Genomic DNA, 21001 nt, shown 5'->3' on the forward strand with positions numbered 1-21001 from the left:
GAATGTGACCAATTTTATTTATGTATTAAGTATGTATTTATCATAATATTTAAGAGTAATTTTGTTGAATGAATATTACAGGAAAACCACTAAGAATTTATCAGACTGTTTGAAAATCATAAAAACCATGCCCAAAGAATAATTACATGGACTTGAATTTAACATCCCAATGTTAATCCCACTGTTCTAGGATCTATACAAAGGTACTGAAAATAATATCAAAATAATATTAGAGGGAAGGAATAAAAGAGAAATAAGCATAAAATCATTCACAAAGTAATGAAAAAATAATGAAAGACCTCCAATCCATATACTTTGCTAACAGAATGAACAAATAAAACTTAAAGAAAAGAAAAAAAGCCTAAACAATGTTTGCGATATTTCACTCAGATTTTGGAAGGATGCAAATACGGTGCTGATCAAAAAAGCAAACAAACAAAAAATCATTTGTGCTGATGATAATATGTTCAAACAATTGTGAGATAATATTGTATCAAAAAGAAACAAAAAATATTCCACAGCAAATTTAATTTGGTCAGATGTAGTGAAAGAAAAGATCACACTTTAAGAATATTGGAATCAGTACCATGTTTGACTTCAAATCATTGTACATGTCATTATTATATTTGGCAAGCTAGTATTAGAATTTATATGAAGAAAGAAAGAAAAAGGAATAATATATGAGCCAAACCTTTCTACAATACAAACAGGTACAAGAAAAATAATAAACAAATAAGTTACCGATTCTTGTGGGTTTACTGTATAATTAACATCACTATCTCTATATTATTACCTTACCTCAAGGAACTGGGGCCTCTTTCATAAAGAGTTAGAACTGTTGTAACTTTGCCATTATCGCAACTACCATGGTAACAGGGCTCAGAAGCCAATCACAGTCAAGGATTCCACAATAGTTAAAACAGCTTTTACGTCTCTGCAAACAGGTTCCTGGAATGCCTTCCATCTTTACAACTCACTTACTGATATCTTGTATTCAAATTTAAAGATACCATACCATAAGGTATTGATAGCTACACTAATTTAATCAAATTTCTCCCCAGGATAATGACATTATTCTAATTGGTATTGCAAAAAAGAATATACATGTATAAAGCAAGCTCTACAGAGCTACAAAGTTTAAGACAATGTACGGCTATATCCAATGTTAAAAAAATAAAAAGTAAATTGTATAAACCCATTAGAAAACCAACCTAGCATATTACATTGTTCTTGTTTGTAGTAAAACTTTTAATATGAGTGAATTGCAAACATTTCAAATGTTAAAACTAATGATATTGCATATTACCCAAAACAATAGTGTTTTACCTTAATATTTAAGTATCCATCTTCAACATGATCTTCCATAATACTCAGGAATTCCCCCAAATTAAATGAACTGTAAATAGAGCTACCTTTCTTTCATAATTAACAGTTTAAGTAAGACATGACAGGAAAAAACCATGGCATTATTGGGGTCTAAAGAAAGAGAAATACTGTCAGAGACAGCAAACACTTTTTTCTAACCCGGCTGCAAAGAGGTTTGAACCAATTGAATTCTTTGGAAAAGTGTACATGAAAGTTTGTGAGAACGACTTTAGATAAAAAAAATCTCCTTGTATATTCCATGTTCCTTATGTAAATTGGGTGGTTCTTTAGAGTAATGTAACGTAAGAAATAGCAATAAGCCAACACAGCTGAGAATTGGGATAGAACTTGGGTAGAGCATCACCCTGAAACCTGCAGAGAAGACATGGTGAAATCCACCATCATTCTGAACTTCCAAACCATTAACTAATGAGATGAGTGTTACACATTCTATGGTAATGGCTCAGGATTTGTTCCAGGCTGTAAACTCATAGCTTGTCTGCAAGTTTTGTCATAAAGAATTGCATACTCTTTATCTGCATCTATTCCAGCCTTTCTGCCAGGAACCAATGTGTTTGTAAGTATTGCATGAGAAAATCCAAGAGAAGTACAGCTTACTCCTAATGAACAATCACACACTAACCTTGATAGGTTTACTTGTGATTGAAATGAATAAAGTTCACATGAATTATAATTAAAGTCTCATATATGGTATAAATAAGTGAAGGTCCTGGGGGTGTTTCATAAAGCTGTTTGTAAGTTAAGAGGGACTTTAAGAACGACTGGTGATCCTTTCTTATGCGCTAAACCATCGCCCTTGAACATTTTGGTGTCTATACCAATTACCACAAGGATCACCAGTCGTTCTTAAACGGTCGCTCTTAACTTACAAACAACTTTATAAAATACCCACCAGGTTGTAATACCCCTTCTCCCATCCCAACCCATTACTGACCAGTCATTGTATCAAGTAAGGAGCTACCAACAACATTGAACATTGCAATCAGTTCTGTAGGTACACACAGTAGTAGTACAGCAATTCCTATCATTATCTCATCATCACAGCAATGAGGCTGCAATATCAGAAAGGGCTCCGACATTCCACTGTCACTCTACAACTCCATCTGTCAAGCAACAGCCTCTTGCTGAAGATAAAACCTTGGTGCATTCATATTTTTTGCATCTTTCTTGCATTCATCTTATATGAACAACTGGCCATTGAAGAAACTGACACCAGCAGACGTGTCGTCACTTCAGGTTAGTTCACATTTGGTCCAAATATTCTCTTCGTGTGACCACAGATGTCTACATTGTTCCTGCTGCATTTGAGCAACTACCATTACGGTCCATTACTTCCTAGGTCCGTGCTAAGATCCTCCTCTTCATTACATCAACTATCAATTCATCTCAGATGTTCATTAGTCATTATCCTATTCACGATCTTCCATCACCACCAAACTGCTTCCAACATAGGAAGGATTCATTCCTTCATAACTGTCATACAACAATTCCCTAATGATGGACTAGACTAGGCACATCTCCATGAGTTTGGAGCTGGAGGTGTCTGGTAGCAGAATGAAGAAGAACCAACTTGGAAGATGTTGTCAATAGCATCCTTCTCTCCAACTATCATCTCTCGTCTTGACTGAACTTCGAGGTGAAACAGTCGTTCTATTGACCAGAAGCAAAAAAAAAAATGAAATTATACTAGTGCAAAAAGATTTGGGCCATGTTTCATCAACTTCTAATAATCAGAATTCTAAAATCAGTGGTAACTACCACGGTAAAATTCTTTGAAGGATAATGAAATCAGAATTAACATTACATTTACGAGGAGTTATCATTGGCAAGGTTTCTAAAAATGTAAAAGGATCTAGCCGTACTGTTAATATTTAAAAGAAACGTAATCACAGCAATCCCACCAAGAAGAGATATAGCCCTTAACAAGCCTAGTTTTTTTTTCACTCAGAAACTTATTTAAATATTCTCTAGCTGACATGAAAATCATGTTCATGTCAGCTAGAGAATACTTAAATAAGTTTCTGAGTGAAAAAAAAAAACTAGGCTTGTTAAGCGCTATATCTCTTCTTGGGGGAAAGGATGGGTATGAAATAAAGTTCAATGAGTTATTTGGCGCAGTATATTTTCATGAATTATGAATTTGAAAGATTAAAAAGCAGGCATTCCATATAAATGTAGAGTAAAGTTTTAGTTAAGAGTTAACCCGTGTACCAAAATACCATCTGAAGAGTATTTACCTATTATTAGGTGATGGTATACCACTCTTAGGAATAACAGCTGACCTAGGTCTCGGTATCTGACTCTTTTCCATCTGACTTGATCTTACTGGAATGCCGCTACCACGATGAGGTGATGCCCCTCGTAGCTTGGTGGGTGATGGCTGTTTTAACGTCCTGGGAGAGGGCGCCCTGTAATGAATTCAGAGAGGAGTACAGATAATTATTTCAACAATGTTAATGATCAAAATGAAATAATCATGACACATACATGCATCATATGAGTTATTTAAGACCTATGAGGCAAATTTCTGAAATCAAGATCATGTCCATGTGAGCTTTGGCAAGGCAGGGCGCAAAAAACCTTCTTGCCCACTTGTCCAAGGCTAGTAAACTTATGTGCGTGCAAGAATTTCTCAAACTCGCTTCCCTCAGTTGAGCAAGTGTTTATTTTTCAAATAATAATATGAATATTATAATAACATGATATATAAGTGGGAAAATTCTTCATCATACCTCACAATATCTCAACCCTGGTTAACACTGCAGAAATTGAAGTAAGATTAGTAGTGCCATCTTGAATGCATGAAGAATGCTGAAAATTCAAATGCTATTACACATGCATACTTGGGAAAATCATTATTTTGCCACAATTAATCATTTGATATGCAAGGGATTCAAAATGATTAAACATTAATCCTATCATATCTTTTGGAGAACACCTGTAGTCATTGTAGTCTTCTTAGGCATCGAAAAAGCCCAGTATAAATAGGCTTTAAAGTCACTCTCAACTTACAAACAGCTTTATGAAACTCCCCCAGGTATTTTACATCGCTAGCACTCCTGAAGACCAACCCAATACTTACCTATTAACAGGAATGCTGCTAGGTTGTTTAATTCTACTTCCCGAGTCTACACTCGTCATATCAGGTTGATAATGATTTTCATTGTTCATAGGAGTCTGTGGTGGGGTGCATGGTGTGGGGTGGGGTGCTGGTGGTTGGATGACGTATGTACGGTTGTTCAGGTTTGGCAAGCTACCTCGATGACCAGGAGGTTTCTCAGCTGTATAAAATAAAAAAATATCAATATTTACCGCAAATTATATATTGTTTAACTTATCTAATTGGCATTCGCAAATATTCCAGCAGATCATTTCGTCAGATATGAGTTTACAATGTTACAATGTTATGTTGAAAGAAGTTGATTAATAAAATATACATTTTTCAGGGGATGTTTCAACAGAGAACTCGTATCTATGTCTAAGCATCATGCTATCGAAGGACAAAGTGAAACTTAACTGAAAAACTATTACCTTTTCTTTGCAGCAAAAGTATAAGATTAAGGAAATATTTTCCACCACCTTTTATTTTTTTCTCAATATCATTTCTTTATATCATTTACTTTGGCTTATCTTGGATTTTTTTTTATCGAAAGATTTAAGGATTTTTTATTCTGTGAGAGTGACAAAAATAGGTGACATGAAAGAAAAAAAAACCCAAAAGATTGAAACATACATATATTCTTTTCAGGCAATATATTCATCTCAAGGTACTCATTTCCCTTAGGATAAAATAAGGAAATCATCATCAACAATCCATTACATGATCAATTGATTGCCCAATAAGAATGAGAGTTAAGTAAAGTAAAATCCTTATTTACAATGCAGCAAGTTTCGCAGAAAATACATGACATTAATATCCTAAACAAGAGAAGTAATTATATGTAAGTATAGTATAGAATACTACTCTCTCAACTGAAGGATTAGACAGAAAGTCGGTTTTATCACATACATCTATTATACCATACATGCAGGCAAATATGCTACATGTATAGCAATATCTCATTATCATTGGGAATATTATATCAAAATGCGAACTATAGTTAATGAAGTATTGAGAATTTGATAAAAGCATTCAAATAACTTTACATAATATACATTAGTCTATTACAAAATTATATTAGCTATAAATGAACAAAGGTTAATATGAGATTAATGTGAAACATGTTGTTATGCATAATGTTATTAGGTGAACTAGATGCACATAGGAGAGGGTATTGACAGGGAAGTGTTCTCTCATCGCCATGGCAACTGCTTCCAAGCTGTTCTTCCTGCGTTGAGAAGGTGACTTACCAAAGAAGTTTGTAGGTCTTTGGAGTTCAGCCATGATGTCAAGACTCTCATCACCCTCATCATCATCTATCTCATCATCTTCAGCATTAAGCATTTCATTCAAGGCTTGCCTGGCTGAACCAGGACTAAAACTATATCTACGCCTATCCCCTGCAATGGTCGGATGGATGGATGGTGGGAGGTTAGAGGTGAAGGGGTCAAAGGTCACAGCATGTGACAGGTGATGGGTAAGTTTAGTGATGATTATAGCAAACCAACACCAAAAACCAAAACAAAAGGGAATGAATGAATGAAAATGAAATGAACACAATAAACTTAATCAAAACAATAGGTGTAATATAAAAAGCATTTGAAGATGGTGATAATGGGGAAGAGTAAGAATAGTATGGAGAGAGAATATTCATGTTGATTAGCAATGGTGATCATTTCAATGATGATGAACTGGCTGCTGTGGGATAGAATTGGAATGAAATAGCACATGTGATCATTCTTTAAGCTATCACATACTTTATATTGTTTACATGTTTCCTAAATCATGCTCTTTACAATAGAAAGAATTTTCCTTCAGAAAGTCAAAGTAGAGAATATAAATGCAAAAGATGCTGCAAAATGCAATTGAGCAAGTCTAAATCTTTAACTGGAACTATTTAATTGACTCTTTCATCCCCAGGATTGAAGTTAGGCCTGTTGCTTAATAATAAAACATATTTTTCTTAATTTATCTAAATCTTTTATAAAATACTTGACTTTAAATCATATGTTTATAAATATACACTTAGACTTAAATGAAACAATTCCTTCCCTTGGATATAATACATTCACAAAATTCCAAAGACTAATTTTTTTAAAACTCCAAATAATTATTTGGAATTCATAGCAAGCACAAAGATTTTTAACATAAAGTTAAATAAATTTGAGCAATATAAAAGCACAGATATCAAGTTACAGCAGTTTTGTGTGAAAGTTTTGCAAATATACAGAGAAATAGTGCCATGCACCCACATATAAAACATAAAGTAATATATTCTATCCATATCGACATTCCTGATTACATGCAATGTTTAATATAAAATGGGTTTATCCTTTGTCTTTCTATACAACCCAGGAAGAGGAAATGCACCATTTGAAAAAAATAATAAAAGTGCGGCCAGCAGATATTCTGTTTTATTTTTCCTGATGGTAAAAAAAATCTATACTTTAATATACAATCCACTATTAAGAAGACTTTTATTCACTTAATAGATTCCAGAAATTCCAGTAGTTGCAGTAAACACTGATTTCATGAGAAAGTCTGTAAAACAAGACTTTATTGTCAGTATATCATCGAGGATCTAGATCTGGTACAGTTACATAAACTGAACTTTGTGAAATCTTGAAATCTACGTTGAAAAATGTTCAGACTGAAGATCCCCAACACAGATAAGCGCACGTGGGACAGTGTATAATTATGGCTTTGAATGTCGGGCCCGACGCTCTACCCGAATCCTGTGCTTCTTTGCTGATTTCTCAGCAATTACACAATTTCTTCCAGAATCCTTTGGCACATATGTTTTATTTATACAAACAGACACTGTAGTGGTCATTTCATTGGATTCTGTACAAACTCATTTTTATATCGTTACCAAAACTACATGTAGCATTTACCTTTAAGATCTAGAGGATTTTTCTTCTATTATAAAATTTAAAGGTAAATATGATACAGTCACATCAACAAAACTAACTCCAGACCAATCAAGGCTATTATGTTATTACCAATGACATATCATTGATCAGTTTGGAGATGGTTTTGTCAGTGTGACTGTATCATTATAGGAGAATGAATGAGAATGTGTGGTAGCACGTTGGCATTGACAGGGATGATCTATTACCACAGCTTCCTGTATGGGTGGGTATGATCTGCCTTCTTACCAAAGATTGCCAACATACAGGTAAAACTACTTCAACTAAGGGTGTGTTCAATGTCGGTTTCCAAATTTAAATGGCAACATGAAACAGGATTGAAAAACGCAATTACAAAACGCGGATATGAGGAGAAACAAAGGATGTGTTAAATGTCCTCCATTCCCAGCCGTAAAAGTAAACGTCTTTCAAATCATGATTACGGGGAAAATTCAAACGTCAAAAATAGATGTAAATGGGATCAATTCAAATTTTACGACCTTGAGCAACGCAAATGCGATATTGAACACAATTGTGTTTTGAAACATCTTTGAATTTGCTCTCGCAGTGGCAGCCTACACAAAGAAGTGCCTGAACTGACCTTTCTTGTGATGAGAAATTGGGAAATTTAAAGACGATCAACATATAAACTGCTTTATATATTTGACACTGAACAGTGCACCACTGATCGTGTTTGTGTTCTGTGTTTTGTAGTTGAGTTTTTAATGATGATTCATGTTGCTGTTTGAATTTGAAAATCGACATTGAACACATTCTTAGTCATGAATGTAAACTAGTATTGCTTCAGTCATACAAGGAGGCTTCCTTTAAATCAACACCAGATCAACAAACAAAAAAGACCCTACATGTAGCTGAAATCATTTCTTAAGCACAAGAATATGAATGATCCCTTTCGACATTGTGAATCAATGGATTGAGTTGTTTCTACACACTCAGAATGAAAATTGCAGATGTATTTCAATGACTTGTATTAAAAGGTGGTGGTAAAATTAAGCGCTAAGTAAAAACTTTAACAAATGTTTTAACTACCACAAGAAGTAAAACTGCTTTACCGTTTTGCATATCCTTAAAACCCTTTAGAAAATAACGAAAGAACAAAAACACCTTGAAATTGCAAGTTAGCATTTGATGACAATGAGCTAGTGAGGTGGTTCAGAAGTGTGATTCAGAGCATTAGCCCTGTGTTAAGAAGAAAGAGTGAATTCTAAACTATGCTGATTGGTGTGTATCATGCAAAGATAACGAGGGTACAGAGAGGAAATATTATGATGCTGCAGGTATTGTCCTAAAACACTGTGATCAGGGGACTGTTTCATCAACATTTTTGTCAGACAAGTTGTCAGATCTGACATCTTTCCTTGATTCTGATTGGCTGAGAGGCACTGTTACTATAGTAACTGTCGGATGAAATGGGACTTGTCGGATAAAACGTCCGACAAGTCCTCCATGAAACGCTCCCCAGAAGATTAATCTTAGTGTGAATATCATAGCAGATGATATAAGCAGTTGCCCAGTAGCAGTCAAATATTTCACACCTTTCTGGTTAGAATGGACCACTATTACCTAATAATAATGAATGACTTCTGGTTATTTGCCCCTATCAACCATGTCACAGAGGGACACCAGCCATATGGCCAATGTGTAATTAGAATCTCTCATTCGCAATCATGGATGGCCATCATCTTGAGGAATACCATGTAATACTATGCTACCTTTAATTAAACACTTGCACGCATTGTCTTGAATCATCAAAGGCTAATTACAGGTATTTGGAATCATATGATTACTTTTATTCAAGAACACATTTGAACCTTCTTAAATCTGTTTATATTTCCTTATTTGTCCATAATATTTTGGGCTGAAATTCTCAAGTTACATGTAAATTGAAACTCTATCAAGTTATTTTTAAAAAGAACTAAAGACTATAAAGAAAAATCCTCCAAACTTCACTACTTCGCATTCTTAAGAAAGGAAACCCTACACAGAATAAAAAGAGACAGTACTCGTGATTGAAATGTTTGCCGAGGACAAACATATCATCACTTTTTTTTCAATCATTGCTGCTTGCATTCTTCAAAGCTGTGAATCTCATTGCTACAATGTTAGCTTATGATAAACATTATTGTACCGAGGTTGGGGCTCCCAACCAGCTCCTTGGGTGTACCTTATCAAATGAGATACACATAGGACTCTACAAGGGCAATAATGGTGTTTTTTATTCTATAAATAGCCTTTAAGTCTTAATGTTTTAAGCATGAGTTTTCACACTAATCAATCCCCAGAACAAAAAAAAAATCATCACGTACTTAACTTGAGATAAGTTAAAAGGCCATTCAATATGCAGCGAAATAATAAATTCTTGTGTCATGTGTAAGTTTATGATAACAGTTTGTTAGTCTCTCAGACCATGTGATATTACAGAAGAGAAGTATTTGAAAGGTCATCGATAGAGCAGAATGCTAGCTTTTTATCTTTTTGTACCAAAGCTCATATACTGACATCAAAGGTCAAATGACATCCTGCTTGTGAGTGTGAATAACCCAAATGATTGGTGGCAAAATTAGATTCTCGTATCCCAATAAGTTTTGTTTTTAGTCTCTCTTACTCTCTCTCTCTCTATCTAAATCGACAGCTGCCATTTAAAACCCATTAATTGTATTCAAAGATGCATGGGGATGCAAGGACTAATCTAAAGGGATACATATAGCTGCTACCCATCAGCTTTTACCAGTTTGCTCTGGTAACTTTAAGTATTGAGACAAATCAATTTTCTGCCTTTGCTCAATTCTGCTTTGTAAATTAAGACTACAAAATTATATGCAGGTTATAAAATAATGACCAGATGAAAGGACCTATCTTTAAATCAAATTTTCATATAACTTCATATTTAGGTATATAATTTATTGAGTGAAACCCTCTCTTTATCCTATTTGTTTGTTTAGTATTTTATGAATGATGAATGTTGGTATCGGCAGTGTTAGGTTGCTTCAAGAACTTGCATAAGGTTTTACTGTTGTGATGCCTGTCATAGAAGGATTTATTAATAGAATTAATTCTTAAGTATTAATCCAAATATTTGAAACAAAAGAAATGATAAATGGAGCATGACTTGCAAATATAACTGATGTATGACTGCAATCTGATTTGCTGCATTCTAACGAATGAATAAATGTGAATAAAAAAGGGGAACATTCACTACCTTGTGGGGCTTTCTTAGATTTAACCACGGGTTGTCCTAGTTGACGTCTGCTTCCTACATTTTATGAAAAGATTACATTTTTAGCCGGAATACCACAACACACAAGACATTTTACAAAGACTACAATTTTGAAAGTTTTTTTTTCCCAAGAATAGTATAGTGTTAAAACACAAGTTAGTGCCAAGTTTAGTTTTAGTGTTAGTGGTGAACAATCTAGCTACCTTTTTGATGTGTTCTCTGAGGACTTTCAAGGGACGGACTCCGTCTGACGATAACCTTTTTAGAGGGCGCTTTAAGCTCCCCATTTCGGACATCTGGATGTCTCCTATGCAGACCGTTAATCTTCGAGTGTTCTACAATACACACATACACACAACACACACACAGGGATAACATATGATGCAACAAATAAAAACAAAACGATTACTACGTGCAATAATGATTATGAAAATTCTAATTACTAAATGTCAACTCAGGTTATAGTGTATTATAACAAAGCAAACAATAAGATAAATACTGTACTGCTTGCAACAATGAAACCTAATACTAATTATGAAAAACAATGCTATAATATATTACATTGAAATGATAAGGCTGCACAGATATTTACATCATGCATGGTAGTCCCCGAAACAATAGGATATCATGAATTTCCAAATGACCTCTTTATCATAGCATCAATATACATATTTATAAATCAAAATTTCACAATTTCACCTTTGTCCCAATAAGACCAAATGATAAAATTTCTTCAATCCTATCATTTTCATTATCATTCATCTTTCTTCACATGGTTTCAAGAATAGCTTTACTTTATCATGATTTCAATCTGAAATGTCAAAGGCTTTTGGTATACCACACTTGCATTGGACAACATTACCCAATACTGATAAAGTAAATGTCTGAGGTTGGACATTTTCATTGTTATTCAATCCCTTATACAGACACCCACTCAATAATCATTATCAAAGTACCTTTATAGCTAATTCAAGTGTTCCCAAATTTTCTCATCACTCTACATGTATGAAGTGTGCCCCGGTACAGGTGGATATTGATTAAATGAGTTCTCTTTCTTTTAATCTTGGGATTTAAAATAATTCTTCATTCCTTTCATGTCAGTTGAGTTATCACTGCAAACATTTAAAAATTCTAAAAAGAGCACACAAACAGCAAACATGGTTGGGGTTTTATCCTTTCGACAGATGAGTAATTAACCAAGGAAACATTTGGATCACTCAGTACGGGTAGAATGTCATAAACAGGACGCGACATTAGCGCAGAGAGACCACAACATACATGGGGCATGTTAAAGCATACAGGTACATGAGGTACATAGAAAAGACAAGGTATCAACTCAAGTTGGGATTATTCCTGTTGAATATGTTGGAACCCCTAATGTGAAAGTTTGATGTTCCCCTACTAACAGCCATTTTCAACACCTAAGCACATTGCTAAATCGGATTTAAACTGAATTTCAGTTGATTGATGGTTTAAATTGATGATACAAACAATTATAAAGAAAATATTTGGATTGATGATGAAATTGTTGTATGGCATTTCAGGACAATTAATATTAATTTCACAGAAAAACCTCACGGGAGACTTCTTATTGAAGGGCCATTAAACAATTTTGTAATTCATTTTGCAATGGTGTGATTCAAATGGTTCCCCTACCCTCCAGCTATCAAAACATTGCGCTTTTGCAGATAAAATCTAATTTGATTCAACTTGTCAAATAATATGATTTTAGAACCAAATCTGGGAGCCTTTCTGTTCATAATGTATTTTCCCCCAGCCTAAGGATATGACAATTTCAATGCAAGAAGCAGCATGAAAAGAGAGAAAGGAGACAACCTCATGGTCCAAAAACTGATTAAAATGTCACATGGTAAAGAAGGATGAACAATGCTCACAACAGCATGCATACATTTAGCATCTTAGTACACAGTTTATATTAAGAAACCAATATTACATTTTGAGGCAATATCATACATGGATAATACTAGAAAGCAATGATAATCAAATCCCTTTGCCTAATGGAATATTATAAATTTTTTTAAAAAGGAGTAAATAAATCTTACCCTCTGTTCCTCTGAGTCTGTTTACTGCATTGTGTTTAGCATCTCCATTCCTACCATCTGGTGTTCCCCTCGGTGATAATTCTTTCCTTTCATTACCTGAAGATCATACAAAATAAGATTATTCATATTTGCTCCTAGGTAAAATATATATGAATTAAAAGAGGCTTTGCGTGAGAAGTAAAATGTGTACATTTGAAATATGAAATAATAAGGTATGGATGAATTAAGAAATATTCACTTTGGCAAATGAGCTAAAAAGTGCGAAACAATTTTAAAGATATTACTTCTGAAAAGGAGCTTAAAAGTGTGAACCATTTTGAAGACTATACTACCTCTGAAAAGAGCTAAAGGGTAAATCGTAACAGTGAACACGGGTATATTTTTAATCATTCCTATGATAGCATCCAAGGGGGAAAAAAATTAATGTAAATGTACAGTACATGTAAGCATCGGTATGACCTACATTTCCACATTAACACACAAGTATATGGGTATGGAGCTTTTCTAGGAAGTCAAGGAGAATAAGATGTGACAAAATTGAATTTAAACCAAATTGAATTGAGTGGGTAACATGACAATATTTACCTTTCTGTTGGCATGGTTAATAAAGGAATGGAAGGTTGAATGATGCCCATGCCAAGAAAATGAGAAGGAATATTTAGTTTTTATTTTGGAGTGCAATAGGATAAGGATAAAGATCTCTTGTGGGTTTTTATTAGATTCTGCAAACCTTCATTCAATATGAAAATGCAGTTGAGGGGTTTTTATTTCTATTTGATATTGAATTTATTTAGGTTATGTTTCAGTGGATTTTCACCCCAATGATTTTCTTACACTAAGAATGGCAGACACAAGTTGTCAACCTGCCCCTTTTCCGACATCTTAAACTTGAAAATGTCTATTTGAAGGGTTGCTGAGAAACTGTACACAATATTATTATGATTCAGAATAGTAGCCATAGCCACAAACACGTTATCACTGACATTGTATGATGTATGGAAGGGGTGGTGTAATCTTGAAACAGAATGATGAATACATACTACAGAAGGACCACAGTAATACAGGCATTATATATTTTAATATATTACATAGCTTATGTAGATTCGAATTAGTGATAGGTCAATACGTCATCACGTGATCATAGCTGCGAGGATCACATTTGTTATATTCTAGGTTTTGACTTCAACTCAGCGAATATAACTGCGTTGTATTGTTAATTGCAGCGTTATATTAAGGTGACGTCACTCGCTGCTTACAAGTTGTGTAATCAGGGGGGTGTTTCACAAAGATTTAAGTATGACTTAGAGTCGCACTTAAATGTCTTGTTGCGCGCAGTATAAAAGGCATGACAGCATTGGTCAGATCATGCCAAGAGGACGCGCACTACTGCGTATTGATCAATAAGATTGCGCGTTGCTTATAATGTACGCGTCGACATTTAAGTGCGACCTAAGTCATACTTAAATCTTTGTGAAACACCCCCAGGTAGTTTATTTGATGTACGCGCTAGTGTTAACGCGTCAATTGCATGAAGAACGCGCTTGATGTATTTTCCTTTTTTTTCTATTACATGTATGACGTAGACGAATCAGAGCTGTAGCAAGAATTTCGGGTTGGAGCCAGATGATGAAGGCAATCTCTGATGGCGAATCCACATAGACTATATAATATAACAGATATTGCCTGGTCTTTCTTTTTACTAAATAACATTTCAGCTCCCCTCTGAAGCTATATTTTTCCCTCGGGATGATATTTTCCCTCAGCAGTGCGCGCTTTGGGCAAAATATAACTCCGTCGGGGAGAAGAAATGTTATGTTCAAACTCTAAGTAGGCAATATCCGTATAGTATTGTTCATTTTAATAGCTTACTACAAACAATTCACAATTGAAAAAGCATTCACTAAAAGACCATTCAGTTGAGCTATTTTATTCAAATCTTCAGTTCAATCATATGTTATTATTTTATTAAACTGAGGAAAGCCATATTAAAAGTGTGCAAAGATTGGTAAAATACCATGCAAAACAATATGTAGAATAATTTAGTAAACACTTCAATAAACATTAGCACAAGCTTATTTTCAAGGAGATTTGGGATCATTACTGACTGATTTTTTTTTTTTTTGGGGGGGGATACACAATACAGTAAATGTGTTAATAAATGAAATCAAACCACTAATCTACATAAGAAAAGCTTATAGAACTACATGCTACAGTTAAATTGGAAAGTAAATAATCAGATAAATCTTGGTTTACTTTAAGGATCCACTCATATCAGAAGTATGACTGATTGGGCTGTCTGAGTTCTTATGATTGTAAAGTTAATTTATCATCAAATTTATTTTAAAGGTCATGTCCACCCCAGAAAAATGTTGATTTGAATAAATAAAGAAAATCAAACTAGCATAACACTGAAAATTTCATCAAAATCGGATGTAAAATAAGAAAGTTATGATTTTAAATTTTTGCTTATTTTTCACAAAACAGTGATATGCATAACTAAGTGACATGCAAATGAGACAGTCGATGATGTCCTTCACTCACTATTTATTTTGTTTTGTATTGTTTGAATTAAACAATAATTCATTTTTTTGCAGATTTGACAATAAGGACCAACTTGACTAAGCCATAGAGTATTAGACAATGCTAATTCTACATGTTCAGGGATGAATTAAACGTTGTTTCACTTGACAACAAGGAAAAAATTTAAATATTTCATATAATAAAATACAAAAGAAATAGTGAGTGGATGACGTCATCAGTCTGCTTATTTGCATACCAACCAGGAACTGTTTTGTGAAATTAAGCAAAACTTCAAAATGTCATAACTTTCTTATTTTTCATCCGATTTTGATGAAATTTTCAGTGTTATGCTTGTTGGATTTTCTCTTTTTATTCAAATCAGCTTTCTGTTGCGGTTGACTTGTCCTTTAACACTCAGTAACAGTGGCTCCGAAACGTTCTGACCTAACAGAGTTTAGAGAGAGCAAGCTATTTTTCTGGTAACAATGGTTCAACCCCACATGATTTATTTCTGATAAAAACATTCTGGCATTACTTCACATTAATATATCCAAACAGTTTGCACCTTAAACAGACTTTACACAATCTTACAAAGAACGAATTTGATTTATATGTACATATGTCATAGAGTTAAGACTATTCTACTAAAACAACAAACCCACAGCAATCAGAAACACAAAAGTGCACAGTATCAAACAGATCACAGAAATTCATGCAACACTTAGAGAGGGAAAGCTATAGAAATGCTCTTACTACAGACAATGCAAAAAACAAAATCTTTAAGAATCCAACAAGTAATGAAGCTACGGTAAAAATGCAAGGAGTGAATAGGAAGGCAGTAAGTAGGCAAGGCACACAAGACACATAGACATTGTATTCAAGACTACCTTCACCACTTGGACGTCTAATCTTCTCTTGTGACAATCGTCGACCAATGACAGGTCTGGAGTATTCCCACTCTTCAAACTCTTCTGGTCTGTAATCTTGATTGTTTCTAGGACTATATAAACCATCTCTTCTCCCTCCTAATGGTGTATGGGTGCATGAGGGTAGTGGGAGGGGTGGTGGAGGGGTGTAAGCATTCAGATATAATGGTATAAGGTGGGGTCATTATTAATAGGGTTATCAATCTTATTATCCAGCTTGGTAAAAAGCAGTTCTTATACCAGAGAGTATAAGTGTGTAAATGAGTAGCATTGCAAAGCAGTCATGATAATTTTTTATTTTATATTTGGTTAATATTTCTTTAGTATTTCTTAAGTAGGAAAAAATGAAAAAAAACTATTGCAGAATATATGAGCAATTTCTACTAATAAGAAAGAGTAAATCACTGCATATTTTTCATTACATAATTAATAATCAAAACCCTGCTAGAATGGTGTTTTTATGCAAAGCTGACATTCTATAGTATGGCTATAATGCAGGAATATTTATAATTTCTTTCTAAAAGCAATAAGTAAATATTACAACTATAGCTGCTAATTTGCCTAATAAAGTTGAATATATTATTAATTGGTTTAAACTATCAAAAAAAATGTTTCTTTAACTTCAAATTCCCTCTGAAACTTTTCCCATTAAATTATGATTTTATTTTTTTTATTAAAGGGTACCTTAATGCCCCTTTTATGGGGGATTTTGGTTGTAGCATTTGTATGTAATTAATGCCATCTCTAAATCAATTCATCATCAAACATGTGGGGAGGCAAAATATCAAACAACCAACAATCTAAATCTAACTTTACCACACCTGTATCACACAATCATTCATATATATCCAAACGCATTCCCACTCAATAACCAATCTCAATATTATGACTCAAAAACTCCATGCTTAGAAACTCTAATTATCTAAGTCACACACACTGACATGTACACAATTAAGTCATTAAATTGTATTATTCTACATACAATGCACACAGATATCAGAGTCCTGTGAGACACAAAGCTTAGCAATTGATCATACAACTGATTTTAATGACTGATAGTAAATTGGTGTCAATGCAATCAATCATATCAGTTTATTTTATGATCAATTGCTATTATTTGTATCAAATACATGTAGAGTCAATGCAAGGCATATCCCATTTTCTTTTTTAACTTCATTGACTACAGAATTGCATATATATTTCTTGTTGCAATCTTTTATGTCAATTTTTTCAATTACTTTTTTTTTTAATTTTGCATGAAAGTAGAGCGTTTTTTCCGGCAAATTTTATTGATTGATTCACTTCTTTGCACAAAAAATAGTTTAAAATAAAATAAATAAAATGTTACCTTCTCCTGCTTTGCGTATCCTCTCAAAGGAAGGTCTCCTTCTGACGACGTTTGACCTTTGACCTTCGTCTCCATCTTCACTCTTTCCCTCCGTGCTGCTGACGCTAGAGCTACGAGAGGCTGATCTGTGGAGGGCGTTTTCTGATGAGGCGGGGGACACTGATATTCTTCTTGGTGAGTTGGCAGGGGAACTGTGCATTGCTTGCCGTAAACCTATACAAATGTGATGTGAGAAAAGAAGAATTAAATCTTGATTGGAAATTTCAAGCTATACTAAAATTGATAAAAATTGGATGCAAAAAAATATTACATGATTCATGAATAAACTTTCAAAAGAGAAGTTGTAGATAAAAATTGCATAGATGACCCATCATTGAGAAGCTAGACAAATAGAAAAATGAAGCAACTACTTAATATGCTCCACCAAAAAAAAAAAAGTGCTAATCTTTAAAACCCTACAACAATTGATAGACCAGACCCACATATGAAAAGAACTCAATAACCCAATAAACCATATAGATTCAACTCTTTATACATAAAGTCATGTATCTAGGTAGATACATGTAGTTCATACACAAGCAGAAAACTGTGTGCTATGAATCCATTGCTTATTTTGACCTACACGTATAGAGTCAATTGCCTTGACACCATGTTAAAGAAAAAGGCTGGCCAGGGAATCAGATACGTATTAAGATGCTCATACAAACCCTTTTAGAAGTATTAAGAAATCTATGACAGAACAATCTTTGTAAAATTCATAAGCCAGGTCTACAACTAGATGGAATTCTAAATTTACCTGAATTGATTGATAAAATATCACCCTTACCTACAGGATCCCATTCTTAAAGTCACACATGTCATATTCATGAAAACCATTGACTGTTAACAATTCAATTGCAAGTTCATAAAATATCAACAAAGATTGGGTCACTGGTCTATACACATGACTACACATCACAGTAAGTTTAGGCTGACCACTGTGATATCATATCACCTATAAAATGGACTGAGCGGACAAGCCTTTTCAAATTTCAAACAAATCAAATAGAATAGATTTATGTAAAAGATACTTCTTCCTACAACCTTAGAGATTCCACAGAGCTTATTTCAAACTGAAACCAAGCCTAAACAAATCAAAGTGTGAACGGTTAATTTTCAAGTTCACCTAACCCGGGCCTGGATGCACAGACCAATGCAGTGTTTGGATAGATGATCCTGCAGATCTAATTTACCTCATTGACACTTGATGCCTTCAACTCCCTCTTGTGGTCACAGGTGGTCATAGCAGGGGACTAATTAAGAATTAGAACGCTGCACTTACTCTCTAGGCCTGCTACAAAACCTTCACAGAACCTTGTCAGAACCATACAAGGACTCAAGTACGAGTACTCTTCGCTGGAGATGATACTCCTTTCCGGAAAAACAATCTTGAACCCTCTCACCCTCGCACATCTATACTATTTATAATGCACAGCCGTTGATGCAGACAAATGGTAGTTCTGTCAAAGGCACTACCAAAGTGCAGCAGAGACAGCTAGTTTCTATCCAGTGCCTATTAAAAACTCATAATCACAAGTTGTGCTAATAATAGAAAAGGCAGAAAATAATAGTCTTAATATCAGGGAGAGCATGCATCGCATACTTGTATCTTCCATCTTCATCCCATTAATTCAAAATGCCTTTTCTTACATGTACATCTGGGCCATGCCTTACAAAGAGTTTCAATAAACTTGAATCAAACTGAAGTTGTAATTGATCTAAACTTCCTAATATTTTAACTACACAATTTGAGATCAATTTTAAATTAATTTTAATTACTGTTTGGAAGACTACGCCCAGTTCTTCTACTGGACAATAATAAACTAGATCTCTTTTTCCAGAGAATTCAAAGCACAATATTACTTATCCAGGCTACAGCTTGAGCTGCCAGTTCATTAGCAGTGCTCATTGAATTCAAGGATTTAATCCTGCCAGGCACCATTCACTGCACCTTGGTTAAGTGCAGCACAACATAGACAAAGTTTTTGCAGAAGGAAAAAAATGCCACAACTGGAATTTGAACCCATGACCCTCTGTTTGAAAGACCATATGTCCACTCTAAGGATCAATGATAGAAATAGAAAGATTCTTACTCTCTTCTTGCATTCTAGCTAGTATCTGTACATCTGTCACATCTTCAAGCTTTGCTAATCCCATCCTTTCCTCCTTACTCGTCCGTCTCTCTCTTCTCTGGGGTTGAGATGGGGGCGGAGATTGACTTCTTGGAGATGTTTCAAGTTTTTCTTTAAAAAAAAATAAAAACACATTAATGATGATTCTTTATAACTCTACACTACTGAAATGAACCACAAATTTCTCTGTAACTTTTATACAGTATATTTATCTTGAAGAGCAATATAAAGCTTAAATATATGAAAAAGTCAAATACAATGAAATATTAATGGACTACACTTTTGATAAATAATTAATTATTGGTACTTTTGGGACAGTTTACAAAATGCAATATTTCAAAGATCTTTCATATTACCTATTCCTCTTAGTGGATCTCCACTGCCTTGGTTTGGTATTTGAGGTTGTTGCAATGCTATTGCACTGGGTCCCATGCTATTTCTGTTCACTGTAAGGAAATAAAAGATATGGATGTGAGTAAGAAACAGACTAGTCAGAACACTACAGGCCACAGTGAAAACACATTTGCTGATTCAATTGCTCTTTTTTTATCCTGTGTAAATATGTTGCACAAATTAATTAATCAATGAAAATACATAAATACTGTATTTTCTTTGTTTTTTTTGTATTCCAAGGAAACATCATCATGTTCTACAGTGTAGAATTGATTTTGATTGATTTGCTTGAACTTTCACATTTAACTTGGCTTCAAATATTCAACCTCTTACTGTATATGAAATAAGTCTTAAAAATGTTTGGCACAAGAAAACTAATTTCTGCTCTGTACATAAAATAACATGTATATTTCAATGATTCTGGAGAATGGTGACTTACATGTAGTATAACATTCATCAATCAATCCCTGCGTGAAGTTAATTAAAAAAGACTAGACAGATTAACACTAATCAATTAATGAACCGGTATGAATGTTCATGATCGGGAATGTCACACTTGTTTATCACGAACATCCTAATAACATTTCCTTTCAGAAAGTAACAAAGTAGCTCCTACCTGGTGAGACATTTACTGAATACAAAGTATACTTTACTGTATATCAGTTCATATACATGGACATGTATGTATAAAGCCCATGAAAAAGAATTTTTCAAAGTTATTTTGAATATTTTCATCATAAATTTGGTAATCTTTTGAATAAGTTTTGTAATACTGAATAACCTGATGGCCTAAAATGTTACTTTACATGTGCCACATTTCTCCCCTCTAACTCAATAAATCCATCCCAAAGCGGTCGGACAATCAAGACTTGTTTTCTCAAAATGGTTCAAACATCTCAGGAGAATCCACTATCAATGGATTAAAGCTTGGGTCATTACCAAAATGA

At 34.1% G+C, this 21001-nt stretch overlaps 1 protein-coding gene across 6 annotated transcripts in view; it reads right to left on the reverse strand.

Annotated features, from left to right (window-relative positions):
- Positions 1-500: 500 nt before the first annotated feature.
- LOC121408146 (SLAIN motif-containing protein 2-like) overlaps positions 501-21001 on the reverse strand; it is a 35593-nt gene continuing 15092 nt past the window's right edge. Inside the window, exons 3-12 of one of the 6 annotated variants that reach the window (XM_041599484.1) lie at positions 20018-20107; positions 19623-19772; positions 17491-17703; positions 16104-16241; positions 12697-12792; positions 10837-10968; positions 10616-10669; positions 4469-4667; positions 3624-3794; positions 501-3036 (exon numbers count right to left, since the gene is read on the reverse strand). In XM_041599484.1, coding sequence (XP_041455418.1) covers positions 2970-3036; positions 3624-3794; positions 4469-4667; positions 10616-10669; positions 10837-10968; positions 12697-12792; positions 16104-16241; positions 17491-17703; positions 19623-19772; positions 20018-20107 — 1310 coding nt within the window. In that variant the 3' untranslated portion in view covers positions 501-2969. Of the gene's footprint in view, positions 3037-3623; positions 3795-4468; positions 4668-5736; positions 5887-10615; positions 10670-10836; positions 10969-12696; positions 12793-16103; positions 16242-17490; positions 17704-19622; positions 19773-20017; positions 20108-21001 lie in introns of all 6 variants that reach the window. The other 5 variants (XM_041599519.1, XM_041599493.1, XM_041599510.1 and 2 more) reach the window with 5 other exon arrangements.

Source organism: Lytechinus variegatus, chromosome 1 (genome assembly GCF_018143015.1).
Source record: "Lytechinus variegatus isolate NC3 chromosome 1, Lvar_3.0, whole genome shotgun sequence".
Lineage (NCBI taxonomy): Eukaryota > Metazoa > Echinodermata > Echinoidea > Temnopleuroida > Toxopneustidae > Lytechinus > Lytechinus variegatus.